Source organism: Caloenas nicobarica, chromosome 4 (assembly GCF_036013445.1).
Source record: "Caloenas nicobarica isolate bCalNic1 chromosome 4, bCalNic1.hap1, whole genome shotgun sequence".
NCBI classification, from domain to species: Eukaryota; Metazoa; Chordata; class Aves; order Columbiformes; family Columbidae; genus Caloenas; species Caloenas nicobarica.
In genome coordinates, this window is record NC_088248.1 from 1,269,871 (window position 1) to 1,292,640 (window position 22,770).

The window sequence follows — 22,770 nt, forward strand, 5'->3', positions numbered from 1 at the left end:
ATGTACGGATGACTCTGCCCGAAAAGTTATACTGGGGTAGCTCATCCTCTTCCTCTCGTTTTATAAAACTCTTGTTTTCACAGTGCAAATTGTGGGGTGGGGAGGGGTGGGGTGGACGTGATACGACTCGTGTGTTGTAGCTCATGGGCACTTGAGTCTTGGTGTGCCGTGTCTGCAGACGTGGGAGCGGTACCCAGATCAATCACACAGGTATGAGCAGTAAAACAGCCCATGTATCGGCTTGCTTCCAAGCCGAGCACGCTCTGGGCCAGCCTCTGGAACCGCGTGTCTCTCTGTCCCTCCTCAGGGGATGGGAAAGCTCTGCAGATTAATAATGGGATAAGAAGCGATTTCTTATCCCTCAGGAGATCTTTTGTTTCCGAGCGCAGTGTGGCTTGGCCGCCTGAACGCCTCAGCGCGACGCGGTGGGGAATTTGGGGCTTCCCTGTGCTGTCTGCTGTGGCAGGACAGCCCTGGCTCTCTGCAGGCTCCCATCAGCGTCGTTCCGCGGCTGGAAGGAGCGGTGCTGCACCCGAGCATCCTCCCGCAGCCGCACGCTGCGCTTCGCAGGCTTCACAAACACTCGTTCCCCTTTGAAGGTGGAGGGAAGCCGAAGAATTTTTAGCGTGCTGTGTTGAGAAGAATCACGGGTTTGCTTTTGATACAGTCTCCGTGTTTCGAGGAGTCTGCTCTCGATTTGAAGCCACCTGTGGCCGCGTTCAGCTTCGCGGAGGTGATCCCCGCGTGGTCCAGCTGCTGTTTTAACACCTGTGTCCTGGGAGGTGATAATGGAGCCGCTGCTCCCTCTGCCTCTCCCTAACATCCCAGTGCTTGTGCAAGGACGTTGCTACAGATTTGAGACAATCATAAAATGAAACGGGTGAGTCAGCGCTGCCACATGTGCGTTTTCTGGCCTTTTGTACCACCAATGCCAAACTGCTGCGTGATCACAGCCCATTCTAAACTCGCGTGGAGGCACAGAAACTTAACATGAATCCAGCTCTAAGGCCTTACGTGGTGATTTTTGGCTAGGCAGAGGAGGTTGCTTGAGCTCTTTCACAAAGCGATGCTGCCCTGCACAAAAACTGTCTCGTTTAGGCTGTTGCTCAGAGGTTGGTGAGGGCTGTGTTTATGATGGCTTCTTTCAGGCTTTCTCAGCTTGCAGAATAAACCCATAAACCTGTACTTCGGGGCCCAGAACTTGAATGAAGATTAATAGCAGGACTTACACACCTGTCGGGTGGCTATAAAGCGCCATATTTACCGCAGCATAGAAGACAGCACTGAAATACTTAATGTTCCCAAGCCACTGAAAAACAGGCTTTCTGACCATGTCTGTAAATGATAGCATTTTCTTTCCAGAGCCTTAAATAAGGTTTTTCAGGGTGCCGAGTCAGAAGCATGAGGCCCAAGTTCAAGGCTGTGGTCTGGGCTGTGCTTTCCACTGGTGCTTCATTTACTCTGGGCAGCTCACGAGAAGCGAAGTGTCTTGGGTTCAGGCCCATGGCAGATGCTTCCAGGTGCCTCATGGTAATGGAGGTTGTTGATTTTAAGTTTCTTTCCTTCTCGGATTCCTTGCATTCTCGACTGCAATTTGTTATGCTGTCTTTACAATACACCTTAATGAAACTTGGAGTGTGTTTTGTTCTAACATAGGTCAGTCTAGCAGGCTTGTGAACCTGTGGAGTCTTTCAGTTCAAATCAACGTTTATTGTGTGTTGGGGTTTTATTTTTCCCCTTCCAGCTTATTAGGTGGCCAGAAGTAAATATCCTACCGAAAAGAAAGTGGATTCACTAGTCTTGCATCTCCCAGTTCAGTTTCATTTATTTGCTGGGGGAAAAAGGGGAAGGAAAGGAAGGAAAAAACATAATAGAATATTCTTCTAAATCACCTACCGTTTTTTATTGCCAGGTTGTGCTTTTTTTTGTATGCTACTGATTTGAAGAGCATGGAAAGTAAAATGCAGACAGACCCCTGAAAGCGTTAGAAGCACCAAGGCCGTGGCGGTGGGAAGTCCCATCACCGAGGTGTCGGGAGAGACGCTTGCACTGAAATGAGGTTTGTGATTCAAGTCGCTGAAACTCCTTGTCAGGTCTTGGAGTTCTGGGAACGCTCCTCTGTAGTTCTCTGCGGCGTTCTCAGAAATAGGTCTAGTGCAGCCAAGGATTAACCTGCTTTTCCTTTGGAGGCTCTTCTGTCCTTGTAACTAAGTTCATCAGGTCACATTCGTACTTTTTGTGGGATTCCTGGAGCTTGAGGAAGTGTCCAGGCTGCATTTCTAGCACCAATTCCCTCTTAATTCCTCAGGGAAGCTCTGCATCCTTTCGGGTATAGGCAGCTGTCAAGTGTGGGATTCTTCCCAGACTTGCTCAAAGTAGATGCTGATGAATGAAAACTTTAAACCTTACTGGGATCCGGCAGGAACCTGGTGCTAAAGGCGTTGTGAGGGTGTTCCTGAAGCCCTGGTGAAACTACCTGAGCAACATCTTGAAAAACGGGATTTCCTTCTTCGACGGAAAATTTAATTAAAAATTGCAAAGAAGGGTTCTACCGTCTCACAGTATCGTTATTAAATCTGCAATGAGGCAGGAACTATTTCCAGGCAAGCGTGAAGCAGCATGACGAGCACGAGCTCCCCCGTGTCAGGGGACATTGATGCCCGAGGCTTCGCATACCCAAGAGATGTGCTCGGAAAAACACATTAGCAAGCGTTCATTTCAGCGTGTTGAGGAAACAGAATTTAAACGGTTAACAAAAGTGAATTTTCAGGTGTTACTTTCGATAATATTCTGTCTATTTTTGCATGTCTGAGGTTGGAGGAAATATGCATTTTCTTCTGAACTGAAAGGGTGCGTATGTTTCACCTCTGCTGAATATTTCATAGAGCAGCTCCTGTAGATTAACACCACACTACAGTGAAGGAATAAAATGCTTGGATATAAAACTGTCCCTTTTTTAAACCATGAGCATCAGAGAGATTTAAGGACCACCCAGTTTGTTTTCAAGAGTCTAAATAAGTCCTTCTGCGTGTGCTCTGTCTTACCCTTACTGCTCCAAGACCATTAGAGCTTGCCATATAAACTGTTCCCAAGCTTCTACCACAGATTTATTCTGAGCAGGATGCGAAGTACTGAGAAGGTGTGTGTCTTTGAAACGGTTTGAGCTACGATTACAGGCACACAGAGTTTTTTCATTGGGTTGTCTGTGCTGGAGGTTATGGCTTCCATTGTGGTGGCCACAGCTGGAGGGACGAGGACAGGAAAGTCGTCTTTCGTGTCTTCCGTTCTTGGCCAGCAGGAATCTTACTGGGATTCACAATCTGAAATTACGGTAGGAAGTTTTGGTTTTTTAAAATATTTGCCACTGAAAGAAAGCCAGTTCTGGCATATTTCAGGGTGAAACGGTTGTGTGTGATGTTTTTCTGCACTCTGTCCCGGCAGTCAAATGTGCTGATAATGCAGATGCTGACTGGACAGATGTAATCCCTAAATCAAACAGTAATAAGAAAAAAACGCTCTGCTGGAAGAGCTGCTCTTTTTCACCTGCAATGCCAACCTGGCACGAGGTGGTTCCCCCATGCACTCCAACTTCCAGCACCTTTAGTTGCTTCACAGAGGAGCTTATGTCACTGAAGGGTGCTGAGACCTGTCATTTGGGAAAACTGCGTTGCTCTGTTTGCCAGGGCCTAGAGATTGGCCTCGCGTTGCGCCAGGGGAGGTTGAGGTTGGATCTGGGGAACAATTTCTTCCCCCAAGGGCTGTGGGGCATTGGAACAGGCTGCCCAGGGCAGTGCTGGGGTCACCATCCCTGGAGGGGCTGGACAGACGGACATGAGGTTCTCAGGGACATGGGGCAGTGCTGGGGTGGGTTATGGGTGGACTCAGGGATCTTGAGCGTCTCTTCCAACCAAAACAGTTCTCTGATCTTTCCTGCTGATAGGCATACCCCATACCTGCTGCTACCCTTCAGTGCAAGTACTGTTGCTGGACCTAATGCCTGATTGAAGCTGCCAGACAGGCTGCGTGTGTTTAAGCAACTGTGCCAATCGCTTTTGCAGATGAACATTTTCCACTTGCTCCTTCATCTCAGACCAGGCTTTAGACACGTGCCGGTCATTCATTTTGGGGTTTGATTTTCAGTTTCTGTTTTTTTCTGAGTTTCCCTGTCTGTGCGAGGCATTTAACTGGCAGCTCCATGCACCACCTGGTTTTGATGCCCTGCTTGGACCATGGTGCTTCTCTCTGTTTTGGTTAATCAGCAGTTCAGGTCCTTTAGGAACAGGGCGGTTGTAATTAATAGATGGATGTGTCTGTTCTTTACACACACTGTCTGTTGCCGTTGCAAATCCAGTTGCCTTTTTTTGGTTCACTGACAGTGAGTTCCTCAAGATTGTCCCTCCCTCTGTGGGGCAGGCAGGAGGAAAATCCTTTTTGTGTTCCCCGATTAACCCATGGGGAGGAGGAGTGCTGAACGCTGCTCTACAGAAAGGTTTTTTATAAAATACAGAGGAAATAAGGCAAAAGATGTTTTTGAAGTGTTTAAAAACCAGTGGCTTTTATGACATCTTACCTATAAAAATGGTCACAGCGACCTCTTTCCTTAAAAGAAGAACACAGACACATACATCACCTTTGCCCTTTTCAGGACATTTTAAGCTTTATTATGTTTTCGAGCCTGTAGTTTCTGCGTGCCAAAGTCAATTAATTTAATCATTTGTAAGAGAAGGCAACACGGAACCTGTGTATTAGGGAAAAATACTAAGCTGTGACATACATTTTGCTGCCATTAATTTCAATTTGCTTGGTTGTAAAATTACCGCCTTGTTAAAGCCTGACAGCCAGCAGCGAAGCAGGGGCTCTGGAAACAATACCGGAGGACACGAGGCCAGCCTGCGAAATCCCTTTTCTGCAGGCTCTCACAATCATGTTTTGTTCAGTACTGAAGTCGTTGTTCAGGAAGATTAATGACTCCACAGGGCGTTCACAGGGGTCCGTCCCCTTCAGAAGGAAAGAGGGAGCCAGTTTATTAATCGCGTGGAAGGTAAGGACCTGAGGGCTGTGTTTTCTTGCAGCTGTAGGAGAGATGATTGTGGATCCATGGCAGGATTTGGGGGGCGTGATTCCTTGCTCTGCACTTTGAAAGGACGCGTCCTAAATATCCAGCTTGGCTTTGGAGATGCCCATATATTGGCTAAAGTGGCTTGCGAAATTGCTCCAGGGTGTATTGTTGCCTTCAAGAAGTTACATTTCGCCCAATACTCTACTTCGAGGGCCTGTTGCAAACTGCTCTTGCTGAAGGATATTTTCTTCCCTTGCTGAATCAGCTGGCTGAGCTGCAATGATTTTCATGCCCTGATGGTTTTTTTGTTAGAAACAGGATAAAAGACACAGCCTACCTTGTTCATTCTGCCCCGGCTGGGTAGAGTTAACACTGAAGCACTTGGCCCGGCGTAGCCAGCATTTCAGCCGCACGGCAGGATGGATTTGAAATGATGCACCCTGCTGGAAATATTACCTTATCATTTGACGTGTCTGTGTGGGGACTACAGCGGATATTCCCTTCTCCTTTCAAAAACACTGAGAAGAGGCCGTGCTCTGCAGGGATCCCTGGTACTGTATGTGCTGGATTAAGTCGGTTTAATGGCCAATTTCCAATCTGTGAATGATTTTTTTCAGGCTGTGGTTCCGTGCACGGTTCCCTGCGGTTCTGCGGCCTTTGGTGTTCGGTGGTGGCCGCTAAAGTCCCGCAGCTCTCACAGATGCAATTCTCAAGCAAGCAGCAGCATTTTCAGGGGGTAGAAGGTAACCTGGGTGCTGTTGGACAGGTGAAGCTGCACTTTGCCTTGGGTTATGGTTGAACTCGATGATCTTGAGGGTCTGTTCCAACCAAAATAATTCTGTGGGTGCACCCGCATGCTTTGCACATATGCCAGAGCATCGCACAGTGACGTTGTGACTCCTGCTGCAGAGACAGCCATTAGATTGTAATAAATGCTGTCATTAAAGCCGTCATCAACCTTAGGTTAAGTTAATCCTTTTCCTCCCTTCTTTTCAACAGCTGCTCAGTCGAACACTCTGGGTTCCACAGCCGCTCAGAAGTCATTTTGGGGGAGGATGTTTGAAATTTGCCACTTGGCAGGTTAGGAACCGTTTGAGTAAAGTGGGAAAAAACCTGCAGGAGGGACTCCAAATGTTTTTTTCTGCATGGTAAGGAGAATTGCTGGTGGGTGCAGCTCATCAGACTCGATGCAGGATTTAGCATGGAAGAGATGTGCTGCGAAAGAAAATGGCAGGAAAAGCCCTTTGCGGTTGAATTGTCTCCCGTGTGCCCTTTCGACAGCCGCAGCGCGAGCACAGCGAAACACATCGTGCCGAGATCTCAGCGCTCACCTGCAGAAATAGGACTTGAGTGGAGGAGTCTGGGGTTTTCTGCTCTTTTTTTGCTCGCACTAAGCTGCCAACTGGGGAAAATTCCTGCTCTCTGCAGAGATCTGCTGGGTTCTCCCACCATTTACTTGCCCGACCCCCGTTTTTGCCCCTTTTTCGGAGCAGCACGCTGCAGGCTTTAGTTCTACACGAGGGAGATGCTTTATTTTCCCTTTCCCTGTGTGTGATTAAGCACTGAAGCCTCGCTGCCGATGTCAGCCCTTGGGGTTTCCACGGGTTCAAGGGGAGACTGGCTGAGTTCCTGGAGCAGCGAGCCAGCAGAACTATTAGATGCAGAATCACGACTTCTGGCTTAGGAAGTCGGTGAACCGTGAACCGCACGGAGGCTGTTTTTGGAAGAAGTAGAACGTTCTATATTTGTGTTCTGGGCTGCCTGATTTTGGCAGTTGTCAACAGCAAACTCATGGGCTGGATGGGTCTTTGCTCTCACTGCCTGCAGTGGTATTAAAATTGTGACCCCGTCCCTTCTAGTAATTGCATTTTACTATTAGATATTCACCACGTCCTTTTATAAATGGACGCAATGTGTGGAAAAAGTTTGCAAAGAATCTGCAAGCTGTTTTGGGCAAGGCTTTCCTGCTTGTTGCTGCATAAGAAAATGTTAGTAAAGCAAGACAAATAAAGGAAGAATGGACGGTGCAGAAAAATGGGTGGTCGGAGCCTCTGGTGCTGTGCGGGTGTTCTCACCTGGGGCTTCGTGGTGTCAAAGTGTAAACCAACCTGTATTGCCAGATACTGCTATTTCCTGGGAGGCCTCTTGTGTTTTATTAGTTAAGAGGTGCCTTATTGTAGAGTCCTGAAAAGAGGAAGTAATTTATGATTTCAGCCTAAGAAAAAGAAAAGGAAACCAAGTTCCTACTTGCGTTGACAGCGAGTAAAAGTTTAAAAATGGAACTGACTTTGTTCCCTCCAGGCCTTGAGAGAACCTCATTGTCTCAGCACTCGAAAGCCAATCTTCTGCTTTGGGGCTTGTTGTTAAAATTGTGGGCTTTAATCTTCTTCTTTTTTTAAAAAAAATTTTCTTTCAAAATTCTCTGTTGGTTTACAGAAAGCAAGGAAAATCGCCTTCCTTCAGTGGTGAGAACTGGCCTGAGATCTACTAGGTCTAAAAACTTAGTGCGATGCAACTGTGTTGCCTTTAATTAACTGCTTTTAAATGCAACATTTTTCTTACATACTCATTACAGAGGAGGTTATTTAACTAATAAAAATTATAGATAGTACTGCTGTTAATTTTTCATTGTAGAAGTGCTGGTACGAATTGATTAGAAAGGGGGAGGAGTGCATAAGAATCAGAACAAAAATGTGGCAAAGTACGGTCACTTCGGTGGTTATCGGTAGCAGCGTTTCTTCCAGGTGTGCAGTGTTTAGTAGAAAGGATGTATTTCACTCCAGGTAAATCTACTTTAACGGCGACCAAGCAAAACACATTAACCTTTAGAGAGGAGCGCTGCCCAGCAGAGCAATTGATTTCTTGGTCTAAATAAAGATTTCTGTGTGCTGATTTAAAGAATGATTAGAAAAAAAAGATTTTTAAAAATGGTTTCAGTTCACCTACGCTGTTTGCTCACTGGGTTTTCGATTCCCTTGAGCCCTTCCCAGGCGGCTGCTCTTGTGCCTGTATGAACGATGATAAAGTGTGCAACAGCATCCCGCTGGTGTAAGAATAACTCGGAACATCCCAGTCTGCCCATCCCTGAAATCACTCAGGGCTGCTGGGAAATGGTGTTGGTAGACTCTTGATTTTTGCAAGGGGACGATTGATAAAAAACTTAATTAGAAAGTGTAAAAAACCACCAGAATAATGAACCATATTTGAAAACAGTACCTTGTTTTAATTTCTGTAACCATTCAATTCCCTCGATGGAAGAAGGGGGAAAGTATCTTCCGACTCCTGAAGCAGCACGAATGTGTTAATGTGTTAATTTACACCCTGCCGTAACTGCTCTGTTCTCTCCTAGGAATCTAGAGCCAAAACAGATGAGCTGAATTTCTGTTTGGTTTCAGAGACCGAGCCATTCATATGTTGTTCTGCTTGTGGGCGTGCTGGAATAACCCCATTAAAATCCCGTTTTCAAGGGGCTTTTATTGTCAGATTTGGAAACATACTTGGCGGTGGCAACAGCTCCCTCTTGCAAAAGATAAAACATAAAGTCTAAACCCAAATGGACACTGAGAATCTTTTATGTGTCTCTGAATTGCTTTCATCTCTTTGTGGCTCCATTAGCGGGCATCCCCACGGAGCACGCTCGCGGCTTCCCTGACGTCTGGCTTTATTCTGCCGATTTCCCGGTGCCGTCGACTAATTGGAGTGGAAATGAGAAACGAGAAATGAGAGCGGCCAAGTCTCCTCGCTTGGCAGCTGCCGGCGATGCTGGTTGTCGGTACCAAAAGCGAAATTGCTCTGTGCTCTGCCTGCCGTTCCCCTTGGGAAGTTCAATGCGTCCAGTTTTACTGGTTTCTCACAAAGGTTAGTGGTAAGGGCACGTGATAAGCAATAACAACCACCTTGTTTTCAGCACGGCGGTAAGAATTTCAGGCTCAATCGCTGGTGAAGATTTCGGCTGGAGGCTGCTGGGTTTGCTCTGCTGATTAATTGCCGCGTTGCTTGATGAGTGTGGTGTGCAACAGGGGACAGTCTGGCATTCGGATGGGCCGAATGTTTCCATAAAGCCGTAAGCGATGGGAAGGGGCCGAGGGGCAGCGGGGCCACGAGCCAGCTGTTGTGCTTCTCATTCCGACAGTCACCGCGCCGGAATAGAGCACGGATTGTTATCTGGGGCGGTGATATCCCACGTTAAGCAGCGTCTGATCAAATTACTGAGGCTTTTTCCGTATTAATAGCAGACTCTGATTATTTTCAAGCAGGTGGGTTGGGTTTTTTACTGCGGTAGAGGAGGAACAGGTGCAGCCATGTGAATTTAAGATAGCCAGTGGAAAAAGCCACAGTCAGAGAGATCTGGGTCTTTCTGCGCCCCAGTTAATGTGACGTAGTGGCAACAACAAACCATTGATGTGCAGCTCTTTTGCTCACTGTCCTGCGTTCTTCTCCTCATCAGCATTCTCCAAACCCAGTACATTCTTGCGCGATTCTCCAGTGTCTTGAGATTTATTTTATTTTGTCTCGTGTCTAGGTGCCTGCAAGCTCTAGAGGTCTGTGAGCTTATCTTGCTTTTTTGGCCGCTGTTCTGGAAACCAACCAAATAATGTAGATGTATCTCTTCTTGCAAGTGTGGCGTTTTAAAATTCAGTTGAATTAGATACCATTTCGTCTTTTGATGTAGGGAAATCCAAATAATTAATAAATTATAATGGCACTAGTTGGCGCTTAAGGAGCGCTTTCCATCTTCAAAGTGCTCCGTGCACAGTATTTCATTATTTATAATGTTAATTATATTAGTACTTGCAAGGCAAAAGCTCCTTAAGTTGTTGTTGATAAAAGTACACTCTTGATAGGAATTCAGTGCTTAAATTGTAGCAGATAATTTATCCAGTGAGGTACAGTACCTTGCAGAAGGTGTAGGCCAGATTTACAGCAGTGCTTTAAGTCTGGCTTTGTGTTTTAAACGGTGACACCTGGGAACTTTAAAGTGTCTTTGTAAGGACTGGATGTATAGGAGCCTTTCCTGTATGGCTGGGGCCTTGTGTCACTGCTGAACATGTTACCCAGCTCGGGTGGACCCAGGTCTCGGGTCAGCTAAGGGCAAAACTGGGGAGACCAAAAAGTAAAATAAAACAAAATATTAGCAGTCTATGTTCTCCAGGTCATAAGAGCTCTACATATGCACCCATAAATCTTTTTCCACTTTTCTGTATTAGCAGCTGTTAGCCACATGCTCCCATAAACAGGGAACACTGAAATTCGTTTGAAATGTGATCCTAGAATAGTCTGCAGCCAGCAATGCCACCAAAAGCAATTGTTGCAATAACCTCCCTGTTCTTTTCTGTATTTCCACCATGTGTGTGAAGTAAACGTGCTGCTTCTGTCTCCCATTGCAAAGGAATTAAATGGACTCGCACTTGGGATGGCTCACAGCCAGAGCATTGGGTTTTGCTCGATTTACTGTGGCTGTAACATTCAGACATTTGGTAGCATTACAGAGAATAAACCCCCCACCTTTCTGTTGAGAAATCTGTAAACCTAGTTGTTGTCAGAGTTTTCAGATTTGAGTGCAGGTCTTTTGCTCGATAGTGAGGAATCTTAAGCTGGATCTTGAACTGTCCAAGGAGCTGAACGCCCAGACCTGTGGAGGACTCACACATCTGAAAAATCAGGTAGTTTCCTGGTTATTAACTAGATTGTGAATTCTTCAAACCTCCGCAGAGCTGTGCTGGGTTTGGTCTGGCAGCTGGCTGGCGGAAGTCACCAACGCGTGCGCGTGCTTCTGCCCGGTGGATTTAGAAAAAGCTGATTTGAGGCCACAGGGCTGAGCCAGCCTGCTTGGGGTGTAAGAGAAAGTAGGGGAGGGAGAGGACCAAAGAGAAGGTTTTCTTGTCAGAAACTTGAGCATTTAAGTCTCAGAATTTGAGTAAGGGCGGCTCTGTGCTCACTTCTTGCCGTGTGAGTCCCTTGGCCGTTTTTAGGTTCCGAGCGCAGGCTGCTCTCCAGCCTGGGCATCGTCCTCGCACAGATTTTCTCCTTCGCCACCCACTGCTTCGGGATTCTCCTTTCCAGCTGGCAACAAACCAACGAAGCCATGAATCAGTAGATACATCAAATGGTTTCGCCAAGCAGACTGAACATCACTTCATGCCGGTGGAAAGATGTTAGGGGTTCTGGGCGTTGTCGTGGTTTTAGGGGTGTCAGAGCGGATCTGAGTACGGTAAAGCTTTTTTAAAGAGAGCAGAATGGAGCTGACTGTGGCGTGTGTGTTGCCTAAAGCTTGCCACACACCCAGCTTCACCTGAATTTATTGTGTAGCTGTGCCGTAAATCTGCTGGCAGAGATGGGGTCTTGGTTTCTGTTCCACACCCAGGGCCGTGTGTATGTGAGAGGAGAAGCGGCTGTGTTACCAGAGCAGAAATTACCGTCTCTCTTTGCCTCAAGGGACCATACACTTACCGCCATCTCTTGCTGTCATTAAGGTTAATTTTGCCACCATCATTAACAGAGAATCTCCCTAAATTTCTCATGCTGCTGGAGCATTTGCCGCCTGTGCATGAACTTCGCCATGAGAGCAGAGCACGGTTTGATACCAACAAAATGCTTTTGTAAAGCAGTGAAGAGCCAGAAGGATTTTTTTAGCAGTATTTCAGGTTGTCCCACTGTTTGTAGGTTTGCAGTCTTGATCCAGCGTCAAAGAAGAGAGAAGACTCTGCCAGGGCCCTTTTTTGGGCACACAGCGTGGTGACACCTTGTGAGGCACCTCTGAGTTGCTTGGTTTGCAAACCATGGTTTGCACAGCCCGGTTTGCAGGACATTACATTAAGTTTTCAGACCTGCACAACACCCGGCAGCTTCTACGTAAGTGCCTGAGCAAGTGGCCAGATTTTCCAAGCTTTTTCACTCTCATTAAGCAGTCTAGTGGGCCTGTAAGGCACATTTTGGTGCTTTATCATGATGCTTAACAGTTTCGGTAGTTAGTCCTAAATGTGTTCTTCATAGTTAGCCCTAAATGTGTTCTTAGTAGTAAGCTGTTAATCATGTTTGTGTGTCTTAATTTGCCTAAGTCGTACTTTACACTGTGAGTAAATTGACAGTGCTGAAGTAAATCACCACATCATGTAAATGAGTAGCGAAGTCTGGATTTTTTTTTTCACATGAATTAAAAATGAGGCTTAATGGTTTGGATAGCGGTCGTCTGTGCTACCCAGGAAAGTTTCCTGCATGGTGTAAATTGAGCCTAGTGCCTGCACGGCCGTTGTCTGATGGAAAAGAGCTGTTCGGATGGGAAACTCATCTTTTTGGTTCCCTTTTCTCGGGGATGCTGCTGATGCTGTTTGATGTCAGGACGGCTGGGAGTCAGCGTTGAGGAGTAAAGAGAAGGACGGTTTTATTTTCCAAGGTAGAGCCTGTTTGTACCTGGCTGTGCGTTCCAGCATTTTTGGCTGAATCCATTTAATTTCAAACCTGGTCATTGAGAAGCTTCCTAGAGATGTTGTAATGAGGTTATTGGAGGTTACGTCCCATCAATTATCTTGCCATTGTAGTTGATCATTTGCCGTGCGTGTCCTTGTCTTACAACTGCGTGTTCGACGTTACTGAGCGAATAGTACTGAAGTCGTACCTGGTGAGTGCGTGGCTGATGTGTTGCAGACTTTACTCTTCCAGTCTGTCTGCACTGAGCTATTTGAGCCGTTTGCTGTTGCATAAAAACAACACATGCCTTTTGCTGCGTAGGTCTGATTTAAAACTCGTGCTTGTTTGCAGAATAACACAACGTGGAAGCCAGATTCTTGCCAGGACTGCCAGTGCCACGGCAGCATCGTCACCTGCGAGCCCACGGCCTGCGCAGCCCCCAGGTGTGACTTCCAGCAGGTAGGAGCTGCGGCCGTCCCGCCTCTTCTGTGCCGTGGGAGGAGCGTCAGGTCACGCTGGAGTTCCCGGCCTTCCGCCGCTTTTAGCCCCTGGAATAGTTATATGTCAAAATGCCTTTTTGGGGTCCGGCACACAGTGCGTTAACATGTGAAGGAACGATGGGAGCAATTGGGGTAATTGGTCCTACAGTCCCTGTGGAGGCAAAACTGCTCTTGTGTTAAGAGGGACACAAAAAGAGGATGCGGCATGAGGTGCTTCCATGGAGGAACTGGCAGAGATGAGTTGGTCGCTTATCTTTATACACTGCAGTGTCAGCTGCCCTGTCGGCCGTCTGTGCTCGGCCGCCTGCCTGCAGCTCCCCCTGAGCCCGGCGCTCTGACCCGCAGCAGGATTTTGGGGGGAGCATCGAAGTCTCGTTTCTCCTTGTGGGGGTGTGTGTGTGCCCAGGCTCAGGCGCAGTCTCGGTGCCCTTTTGCTTCTCATTGATGCAAACCTGTGCTACGGCTAATTGGCCGTGGGATTGGTCTTGCTTTGGCATCGGGATTGCTGGGTTAGCACGCGTGAATGACAGTGAAAATTAGTGTTTTAGGGAGGCACTGCTGATATAATTACATGGCCTTATGAAGCAGGTTAAAATGTTTTCCGATATGACAGCATTAACAAGGAAATTATTTTGATTCTTACTGGTTTTCCCCATTATTATCACTATTCAAGCAAGACTGAAATATTGGGAATTTTTGTGCTAAAGAAGAGAGAAACTAAAAAGAGTGCTGTCATGAGCACCCAATAATGCGTGGGCTTGGTAAGTTGTTGTTCATTTAAAAAATCAGATAAATGAAAAGATGGCGAATTTAAAGCTCACAAAGGGAAATAGATTTAGAGTATGAAATGAACCTCTGTGATTCCTTGACATGGGTGATCTTCAAGGCAAAGAGTTTAAGTGTTCCATAAAGGTCTGGCCACTTAAACGTTGAAAAGGATCATGAAAGATCTCAGAAGAAAAAAAAAATCCAATCATCCTTCAAGCATAAACTGATCAACAAGGTCATAAATCACCGTCCCTCTCCATGGTTTATTTCTTATCTGCTTATTAGGAGATTTATGCTAATATTGCTGGTCTTGTTTACAGTGACAATGCAGAAATAGAAACAGTCTCTGCAGAAAGCGTAGCCAGAGGTGTTCTAAACATCTGTGTGTAAAACCTACTGCTGGGTGTACCGAATGTTTTGAGCAGGCGGAAAAATCCACAAACGTTATTTCTGTTGTGTGACCCAAACCAAACCAAACCAACAACCAAGAGATCCTTCAGTGAGTAATGCTGGGTTTTGTCTTGAAAAAGAGCCTTCTAGTTATTCTTTGTGCTGGTTTCAAAACTAGTCCAGCTGGAGACTTCTGAATTGCACTGTTAGGGGTGTAAATTCTCCTACCGTTGTTTTGATGGCAAAATGTCAAATAGAGCAAACTGATGTTCTGGCTCTCGGCACAGGCATCTGCTGGAGCAGCGTTATATATTTCACTTAATGCTTCTCCTCTCTAAACTGAGAGCGTTGGGTCCAGCAAGGCTCCACGTCTTTCCCTTCATGTCAAACCCTGTTTTTCATGTGCCCCGCTCACTGGATTTGTGTGTCTCTTAGGGAGAAGTGCTCCGCATCGCCCCCAACAAGTGCTGCCCTGAGTGTGCCTCCCGAGCCGAGGGATCTTGCCAGCATGAAGGACGGATCCACAGCGTGAGTCCTCTCTCACACTCCTCTGTTTTTAGCTCCCCGACTGTTTGTTTCACGTCAGTGAAGGATGTTTAGCCGACGTGCAGGAGCAGGATAGCTCGTTGGGATATTTTCTGTCGCTATGAGATAATGAAACGGGAGTTTGGTCACCAGGGTTTGCAGGAAGGGGATGTGCCGCTGAGCAATAGTGTATCCCGCTTGGCCTAAGGGGAGAAAGTTTCCCACTCATTCATTCTCTTTACTGGTTTTGTGGATGATTGAGACAATACAGTAATGTAAGGGGGGTGCAAAACACATTGAACTTGACATATTAGCTATCCTGAAAGAAAGCTTTTCTCTCTGTAGCCATCTATGCCGCTGGAGATTGATCTCTGTCGTGCCACCTGGGCTCCGTGTTTTGTAGTCCTGAATTATTCAAGTAGCAAGTTCCAGGATGTGGTTTCATCCAGGGGGCCCGAAAGGCCAAACCAATGTCCACAGATAAGAAAAAAAAAAGATTCATGGGTAGTAGTTAATGAATCATGTCGAGCAATAAGCAAACGGAGAAAAATGGCTTAGCAGTGAACCCAGGTCCTGCGTCTCGTCTCTTACAGACTTTTCTGTTTGACAGGAAGCAATCGTGTCCAAATCTTTAGAAATATGCTGAAATGCCCAGATATATTGGAATATCTGAACCTTACACTCTGTACCTGAGGTGGATGGTGTAACCCTCAGCATGAGGCATGACCAGCATGAAACTGTTACGAGCTGGGCAAAGACTGGAACAGGAGCGATAGCACATCCATCTGCTTTTCATATTTGTTTGTGCCTGTGATTCGGGTGAATCTGCACTATGTAATATTACATCATTATTTCTTCTTGTTGTTGCCGCATTTTGCTGTGTTGTACTCTTGCTGCAGCTTTTGCCTTTTTGCCCTTTGGAAACCTGTTCTTTGGGACGCAAGTGAATAAGCAGCATCCCCATGGGGACTGTGGGCATATTTGTACCTATAGTCATTATGTCACCCCCCCAGTTCCATTGTGCAGTGGTCGTTAAAGAGGGTTTTTGTCAGCACAAGGTCTCATCCTGATCATTGGCGCAATTTTCGTGAAGCAAGGAGTTTTCTGTTTTGTGGGTGAGCCACCGTACTACTTTATGGCCTGACCTTCATTCTACAGCTCCCTGGCTGGTGGTAGCTTCGTCAAAGAAAATCTGCATCCGTTATCTGGCAAGAGCTTTTCTACTCCCTGCCTAAGTTAATCTTGCAGGTTTTGTAAAAAATAACACGATCTCTTGGAGAGTGTTGCAATACACCAACATGTTCCTTCTTGGGGCCAGTTTTTCCTCAGTCTGCCTCAGGGTAGAGATATTTGTTTCTGCGTTAATGAATAAGCAAATCTAATGAGATTTTACTCGTAGTGGAGGGTGTAAGTATGTGAGGTGGGCGGTGTTCGGTGTTGTGGTCAGGTGTGTGTTGGAGCCTGTGTTGAATATTTCTCTGAAGGAAACATGTCTCTAAACTCAGAGTCTGCCCTAGAGGGGTACATCCCATCGTCTGGGGCTTTAGCAGATTGGTTGTTGCCAAATCCCTCTCTGCAACAGGATGGGAAATAGGGCTGATCTCCAGCTTCGCTGCTTTACCAGTTTTAACTTAATTTTTGCCCCTACCAGTGCAGCCAGGAGAGGGGGCTACAATGCGCGGAGCTTGACTAGCCCGCAGAAGAATAAACACTAGTTGTAGGGGAAATTAAAATATTTACGGGTCTCGCTGGCAGCTGGATTCACGTGTGTTTTCTGTGCCTGTCGTGTCGCACTGCAGCACGGCGCGCAGTGGAGTGGCCCGGGGTGCATGCTGTGCTCCTGTGCCCGCGGGACGGTGCAGTGCAGCCCCGCGGCGTGCCCGGACCTCGCCTGTGGAACGGGAGAGCTGCAGTACACCGCCCCGGGATCCTGCTGCCCACGCTGCGTGGGCCGCGGCCGTGAGTATTGCCTGGGACTGGGGCGCTGCTTCAGCGGTTTAAGCAATAAAACTTGCACTTAAGCCCCGTTGGGCTGCGGTCATCCAAGTGGTAGGTCACTGGAAATGTCCTTTCGGTCCCAAATCTGGAAAGATTTTCTTGTTCGGTTCTGTTGGGAAGACACTGGGGTCAAGCGTGTCTCTTAGTTTTCTCTGTCCTGCTACCGTATTTGCGTTTTCAATGTCTTCACCCAGAGGTCAATAGGAAGCGATAAGCTTTAAGCAGTGCGCAGTTGTGCCCAGTGCTTACTTATTTTAGAGATTATAATCTGGAGAAAAATAATGCTGATGCTTCCTGTGTAGTGAGGGCACTTCTGGTGCTTGCAGACTCGGACTGCAAGTTCCAAAAATGCCTGAGCTGTTGGATCCTTCTTCTCATAGAAGTCCAGTGGAAGAAGTGCATCCAGAGCTCTTAATTTTGAAAGTCTAAAGCTCTTGAAAACTGGTGGCCTTGCCACTGGTGTTACCTGCTTTGACAGTCCAGAATTTTGAATTCTGAGATGCACAAAATCCGTGTTTTAATTATGGGTGACAGAAAGGGACTAAAAGGTGCTGGGGAAAAAAAAAAAAATTAACCGATTTTTTTAAATGTCTCTTAGAGCCCTGCTCCTTTGATGGGCAGCTGTTCCGGGACGGCGAGGACTGGCGCCTGGGTCGCTGCTCCAAGTGCGTCTGCAGGGACGGAGCCGCTCGGTGCTTCACAGCGTCCTGCCAGCCCCTGCTCTGCAGCCAGGTCAGGAGCCCTCGGCCTCACAACTGTCTTCTTTCCCTTGGCAAGATCCGTTTCTCATGCAGATGTACAAATCAGCAGGCAAATCAGCCGAGTGGCAGGCAGGCAGTTTGGAAGAGCGAGTTTCGATGTGTGGAAAGAGTGACGGATAAGTCTGTCGGTACACACGTGCTGTCTCTCTCTTCCCCAGTGTGTTCTTCCCCACCATCGTCTATGATTCTATGCCTTTGCTGGCTAATTAAGCACAAATACCATCTAAAGAAACAGTAGGGTTGACCAGGAAGTATTTTTATTTCTTTGGTGGAAGGAATGAAACCACAAGAATGGGGGTTTATCCTCACAAACTTCCGTGTTTGGTTTGCAGCTGGGAAGTGTGGTTTCCAGGTCTTGTTTACTTTTTTTTTTAACAAGAACTCCAGAAATACAGTTGAAAGTAGTCAAATGCAGATGAAATGAGAATCTCAGAGAACTGTAGAAGGGTTTGTGTTGCAGGGCCCTCCCCAGCCCCCCCAGCGCCCCCCTGCCACAGGCAGGGACATCTGCACCAGCTCAGGTCGCTCAGAGCCCCGTCCAGCCTGGCCTGGGATGTCTCCAGGGATGGTTCAGCCACCACCTCTCTGGGTACCTGGGCCGGGCTCTCACCACCCTCAGGGGGAAGAATTCCTTATAGCTAATCTAAAACTACCTTCTTTCAGTTTAAAGCCATTGCCCGCTTTGACTTAAAGAGTTTGGAAATACAGGCCAACTTCAGCTGAAAGAAAAGTCTCAGGCCACTGCTCCTTATGTGCACTTATGTTTAGAAATCAAGAAATCCAGCGAGATTAGTTAGGCGAGCTCAAGGAGCGGCTCACTGGTTTAGTCCAGTTGGGAGAACTGGGACATTTCAGTCTCTAAGGTCTTTGCTGTGGACAAACGGTGAGTTTCTGGTGATGCTTGCCCAGCTTTCCGTTGTGGGACCAGATGTTTGTGCGATTAACATTTTTTTTGACGGAAGCCTCAACTGTTTCTGTGCGTGCTAGTCACGTTTTGCTTTGTCCTGAGATACTCAATTAGTATTGTTGACTAAGTACTGTCTGTTAGAACAAATGTATGCCTGCTTTAGATTCCTCCTTTCCCACTCCAAATGGGTGCATGTTACCTGCTGACTTGATCGCACTAATGTTTAATCAGCTAATCATTAGGATTTAATTTGTGGAAACAGAAATGACTGTGTTGTTGCTGTGATGTATCCAAGAACAATTGAGCGAGAGCATCAAATCCAATTCTGATGGTGTTCCAGATATTTTTGTCCCAAGGTGCCCTCTGGAAGGGACACGGGCAAGGTGTGCAGGGATCCTGCTCTGCTCTCAGTCCTACCGAGCGTTTTCATGCTTGCGCCTTTATCTCTCTCTTTTTCTGCATTATCCACACCCTGTCAAAGGCAAAAAATAATAAGAAAAAAGAAAACATTCTCCCAATATTAAATTCTCATGTATGTGAAATTGTAGCAGGAGAATTACAGATACATTTTGGATGGATGGAGTTGAGTCGAGCAGGAACCATTACACTGATGTGAAGTGCCAGCCTCTTCCAATGTGATCGAAATCAGTCGTGAAAACGTTTAAATTAAGATAATCCACTTTTAAGCATAATTTAACACCTGTACAGATAGTTATGCGATAGGGATTTAACTGAAACAGTGCAAATGCCTGAGAGATGGTGAGTGTAAATCACACGTTCAAAGCCTCAAAATGCACCAATACTGAGAAAAAAAATCTCTTCTCTCCTAATGTGCTTCTCTACACAGCTTTATGTATACTTTTTTCTCTGTATACCCAAATATATGTGTCTGTACTTGATCTCGTGTCTCTGTGTATGTGTCTTTACCTGCATCTATATACCTATCTATGTATTTGGACCTCAGTTCCCACCCAAAGAAGCCCAGAAAATGAGACAAAGGAAATATCGGTCTTGCCTTCCCCACTGGTCTCATGCTGTGAAAACTGCCCGCAGATACCGGAGCCAAAATCAAGCCTTGAGCGGCTGTGGGTTATCGCACAGATGCTAAATACCTGGAATTCCACACTGCGATGCTCAGCCCCGTCTTAACTGTTCTCTCTCCTGCTTTGTATTTAGGATGAAGTGGCGCTTGTGTCTCCTGGAAAGTGCTGCCCAGAATGTGTCCCAAAGCCCTGCTCAGTGTCAGAAAGAGTGTACCAGGTAACCTTGCACAAGCCGCACCAAAAGTTCTGGCACATCCCTTTTTCCCCTTCCCTGACACCTCGCTGTGTGCCAGCACTGAAAGCTTAGCGCAACCTTTCCTTTTTTACCTCCTGGAACGACAGAGAAATTGAAAGAAATCGGGACCAGATAAGAATTTGCTGGCAAGCAGAAAGGAAGTTTGCAGGGTGAAGCAGATTAGGTGCTTTCTTTTCACACTTTTTTGAGGGAGGAAAGCAGAAAGCACTGGTGAAGGTCCAAGTAGTCTGAAATGAATTTATTGTGTTATTTAATGAATGTATGTGTATGTGATTTTCTCTTAATGAATATTTTTTGCTAATAGCAGTAGTTAAGGCCTCACCAATGTCACTGACCTACAATTAATGACAAGCACACACCAGAGAGTCATCTTCGTACCTTTTCTTCCTGTTGATCACATAGACATAAGTGTTTCTTAAGAAGGGTTTATTGTCGGGTACAGACATGCAGAAGGAGTCATCACATTCAATAGACGTATTCTGGAAATCATTTGGTTGTTTACGAAGAGTGTTTAACAGTTGTATGGATGTTCTTTTTGGACAGCATGGCGAACAGTGGAAAAAAGACGCCTGCACTGCATGTGCGTGTCACAGAGGGGAGGTCAGATGTCTGAGAGAGACCTGTGATGCTGTCACATGTGATAAGGTAGCTGAAAATCATTCCTGTACCCGGGCGCTGTCACTCTGCCTGCACCAAAGGGTTCAGACAGTCCTGCTCAACGGCTGCGGATGTTTTTGCAGGGGGAGAGCAAAGTGCAGCGCTCCGGGAGGTGCTGTGAGGAGTGTGTGTCTGCCGGGGGAAGCTGCCTGTACGATGGCACTGTCAGGTACCACGGCCACATGTGGAACAGCACTCGCTGTGACTTCTGCCTGTGCCATGAAGGGCAAGTCACTTGCCAGCCAGCAGAGTGTGCCAAAGTGGAGTGTGCCAAGGTAAGAAAGGTTTTCTTCTTTCAAGATGTATCTATCAAATCTTCTGATTTTTTTTTCCCCCCTTTTTTTTCTTGACTGACATCTGGAGACACTCAAAGAACCTGTCCTTCTTTCGGGGCTTGTTTTGTGCGATTCCCTTGAAAACACTTGACAGGAGTAAACTTGAGATTTCCCATGCGAGATTGCCTGCTCGGTGCGCTGGCACTGTGCAGCAGCCCAGTGTGAGTCAGCGACCGGTTTACCTTGGATTCCCCCCCGCGCTGCTGTCTGCCTGCTGCCAGGGAGGCGCTGGCACCCAGAGGTTTCAGTCACCGCTGGCTTTACCAGGAGCCAAACCTGGGGAGAGATGGCCAGGTCAGAGATAGTTAAAAGCTCAAGAAATGTTCCTTTTATCTTCATTCCGTATGGTACAGTAGGCATCAGTAAAGTAGTTGGGTATGGAAGTCGGTGTTCCACTTTCCTTCATTTTTTTCAGTGCCATTCTTGGCATAGAAGTGGTATAGAGGTATTTTAGAAGGTATTTTATTGCCAGCACTGTTTACTCCAAAACTAAATCCTCCCCAGGTTGTATTGGATCTGTAGTGGATGTGCAAAATGCATTAGATGGGGATGAACACTTCACACACAGACACACACACACACACACACAAATATGTTTTGAATTGGGATAAGACTCTGTTGTTTGTCACTGCATCTGGTTTACTCGACGGGCTGATGTCGGCGTTACTGCAGCTACTCACAGCGCCAGGGAGGAGAGGGGAGGACGTGCGGCCACTGGGTTTTCTCTCGCTGGTGCCGCTTTTCTGGCCATGGCCTGTGTGTGAAATCTAGAGGAGCAGCACCCTGTGTTGTGCCCGAAGTCCAGCTAAAACCTGGATGTAACGGATTCGCTGGATTAGGTTGTTCTAATGAGTGTTCAAAAAAAGTAAGAACCCACACATGGGGTCCCGAATGATGATCGTGCAGAGAGGATGCACCCAGGAGTAAAAGTGTGTGCTCGCTCGTCTGAGATTGTGCCTTTTAAGTAGCAAACATGCATTGAGTATGGGACCCAAACTCTTGGCGCTGGTGTGGTACTGCCGGTGATCGTCTGACCTTAAACTGCACAGAGGGATTTTGCTGGGTGCGAAGTCGTGGTTGTCACAAGAACTTGTGCACTTGCATCCGTTGCAGTCAGCGTCCCGTGTGCCGTGGCTGTAAGTGGGATCATGTTCACTAATGATGGTGGCATGCTGTCATGGCTCAGCAGGGAGAATTATTTAATATTCATGCTCACGCCTTGGATACTGACAGAGAATCCATTATTCAGGAAAGCTGGGGATATTTTACAGGACAGTAGCTGGAGATGTTAACATGCAGGGTTCAAAAGCGTGCAGCATTATCGCTCATGCAGCAATTTTTCAAATTCAGGCTCTCATAGGTAACCGCCCAGCTAAAAGCCCAAACAACTAAAAAATGATACTATTCGTCAGAGTATGAACCGCTGCAATTTTGAATTGAATGAAGAGTGATTGCTAGGTGAAGGGAAGGAGGAAGGCAGGGTCCTTTTTAAAGACAAGAGTTACGGTCCCAATTGATAAAAGATATTTACCCAAGGATTTATTATTTTGCATGGCTTCCCTTAAGACAAAGTAGCTTCCTCAAGTCATGTTCAGCCGTAGGTGACCTCAGTAGGACAAGGTGCACATTAATTGCAATAAAATATTCAGCCAAAAGCAAATAAATTTTTTTCTCTTTCTCTTCTCCTTTTTGAGATGCAGGTCTGGTTTTTAGGCACCTGCATCAATAAATCAGCACCGGTGCAAACCTTGGAGCATTTGGATTCATCTCTTCATTAAGGCCCCATTAATTTTCTGGTCACATCGTCCTGTTTAAAGTGTAATGAGGCCACAGATACAAACTGCAAATCCTGGACAGCAGCATTACGTGAGGGTAGGGTAGAGTTTTAGCTTTCAAACCATTTCAAACAAACCTGTCCAGCAACTGCCAAACGCAGCCTGAACAACCCGTTGCTGGAATATTTCTGCTAGAAACTACAAGATGGGTAAAATAGAGCTGGTAGGGCGCTGTGTGAGTGCCGTGCAGCCAGCAAGCTGCAGAAATCTTTCTGATATTTAGAAGGCGCGGAGCTGGGGGATGGAGGGTGGGCATAGATTAAACAAGTGCTCAGCGTATGTCAGCACCAAATCTAATTTGGTAATTCCTTAGTAACTTTTTTATTTGT

General features: G+C 46.6%; 1 protein-coding gene across 1 annotated transcript in view; it reads left to right on the plus strand.

Moving 5' to 3' along the window:
* Window positions 1-22,770, plus strand: part of FRAS1 (Fraser extracellular matrix complex subunit 1) — a 128,457-nt gene that overhangs the window by 32,380 nt on the left and 73,307 nt on the right. Inside the window, exons 3-9 of the mRNA XM_065634852.1 lie at window positions 12,818-12,925; window positions 14,560-14,652; window positions 16,449-16,608; window positions 17,246-17,379; window positions 19,492-19,575; window positions 20,158-20,259; window positions 20,355-20,546. Of these exons, the coding sequence (XP_065490924.1) occupies window positions 12,818-12,925; window positions 14,560-14,652; window positions 16,449-16,608; window positions 17,246-17,379; window positions 19,492-19,575; window positions 20,158-20,259; window positions 20,355-20,546 (873 nt within the window). The remainder of the gene's footprint in view (window positions 1-12,817; window positions 12,926-14,559; window positions 14,653-16,448; window positions 16,609-17,245; window positions 17,380-19,491; window positions 19,576-20,157; window positions 20,260-20,354; window positions 20,547-22,770) is intronic.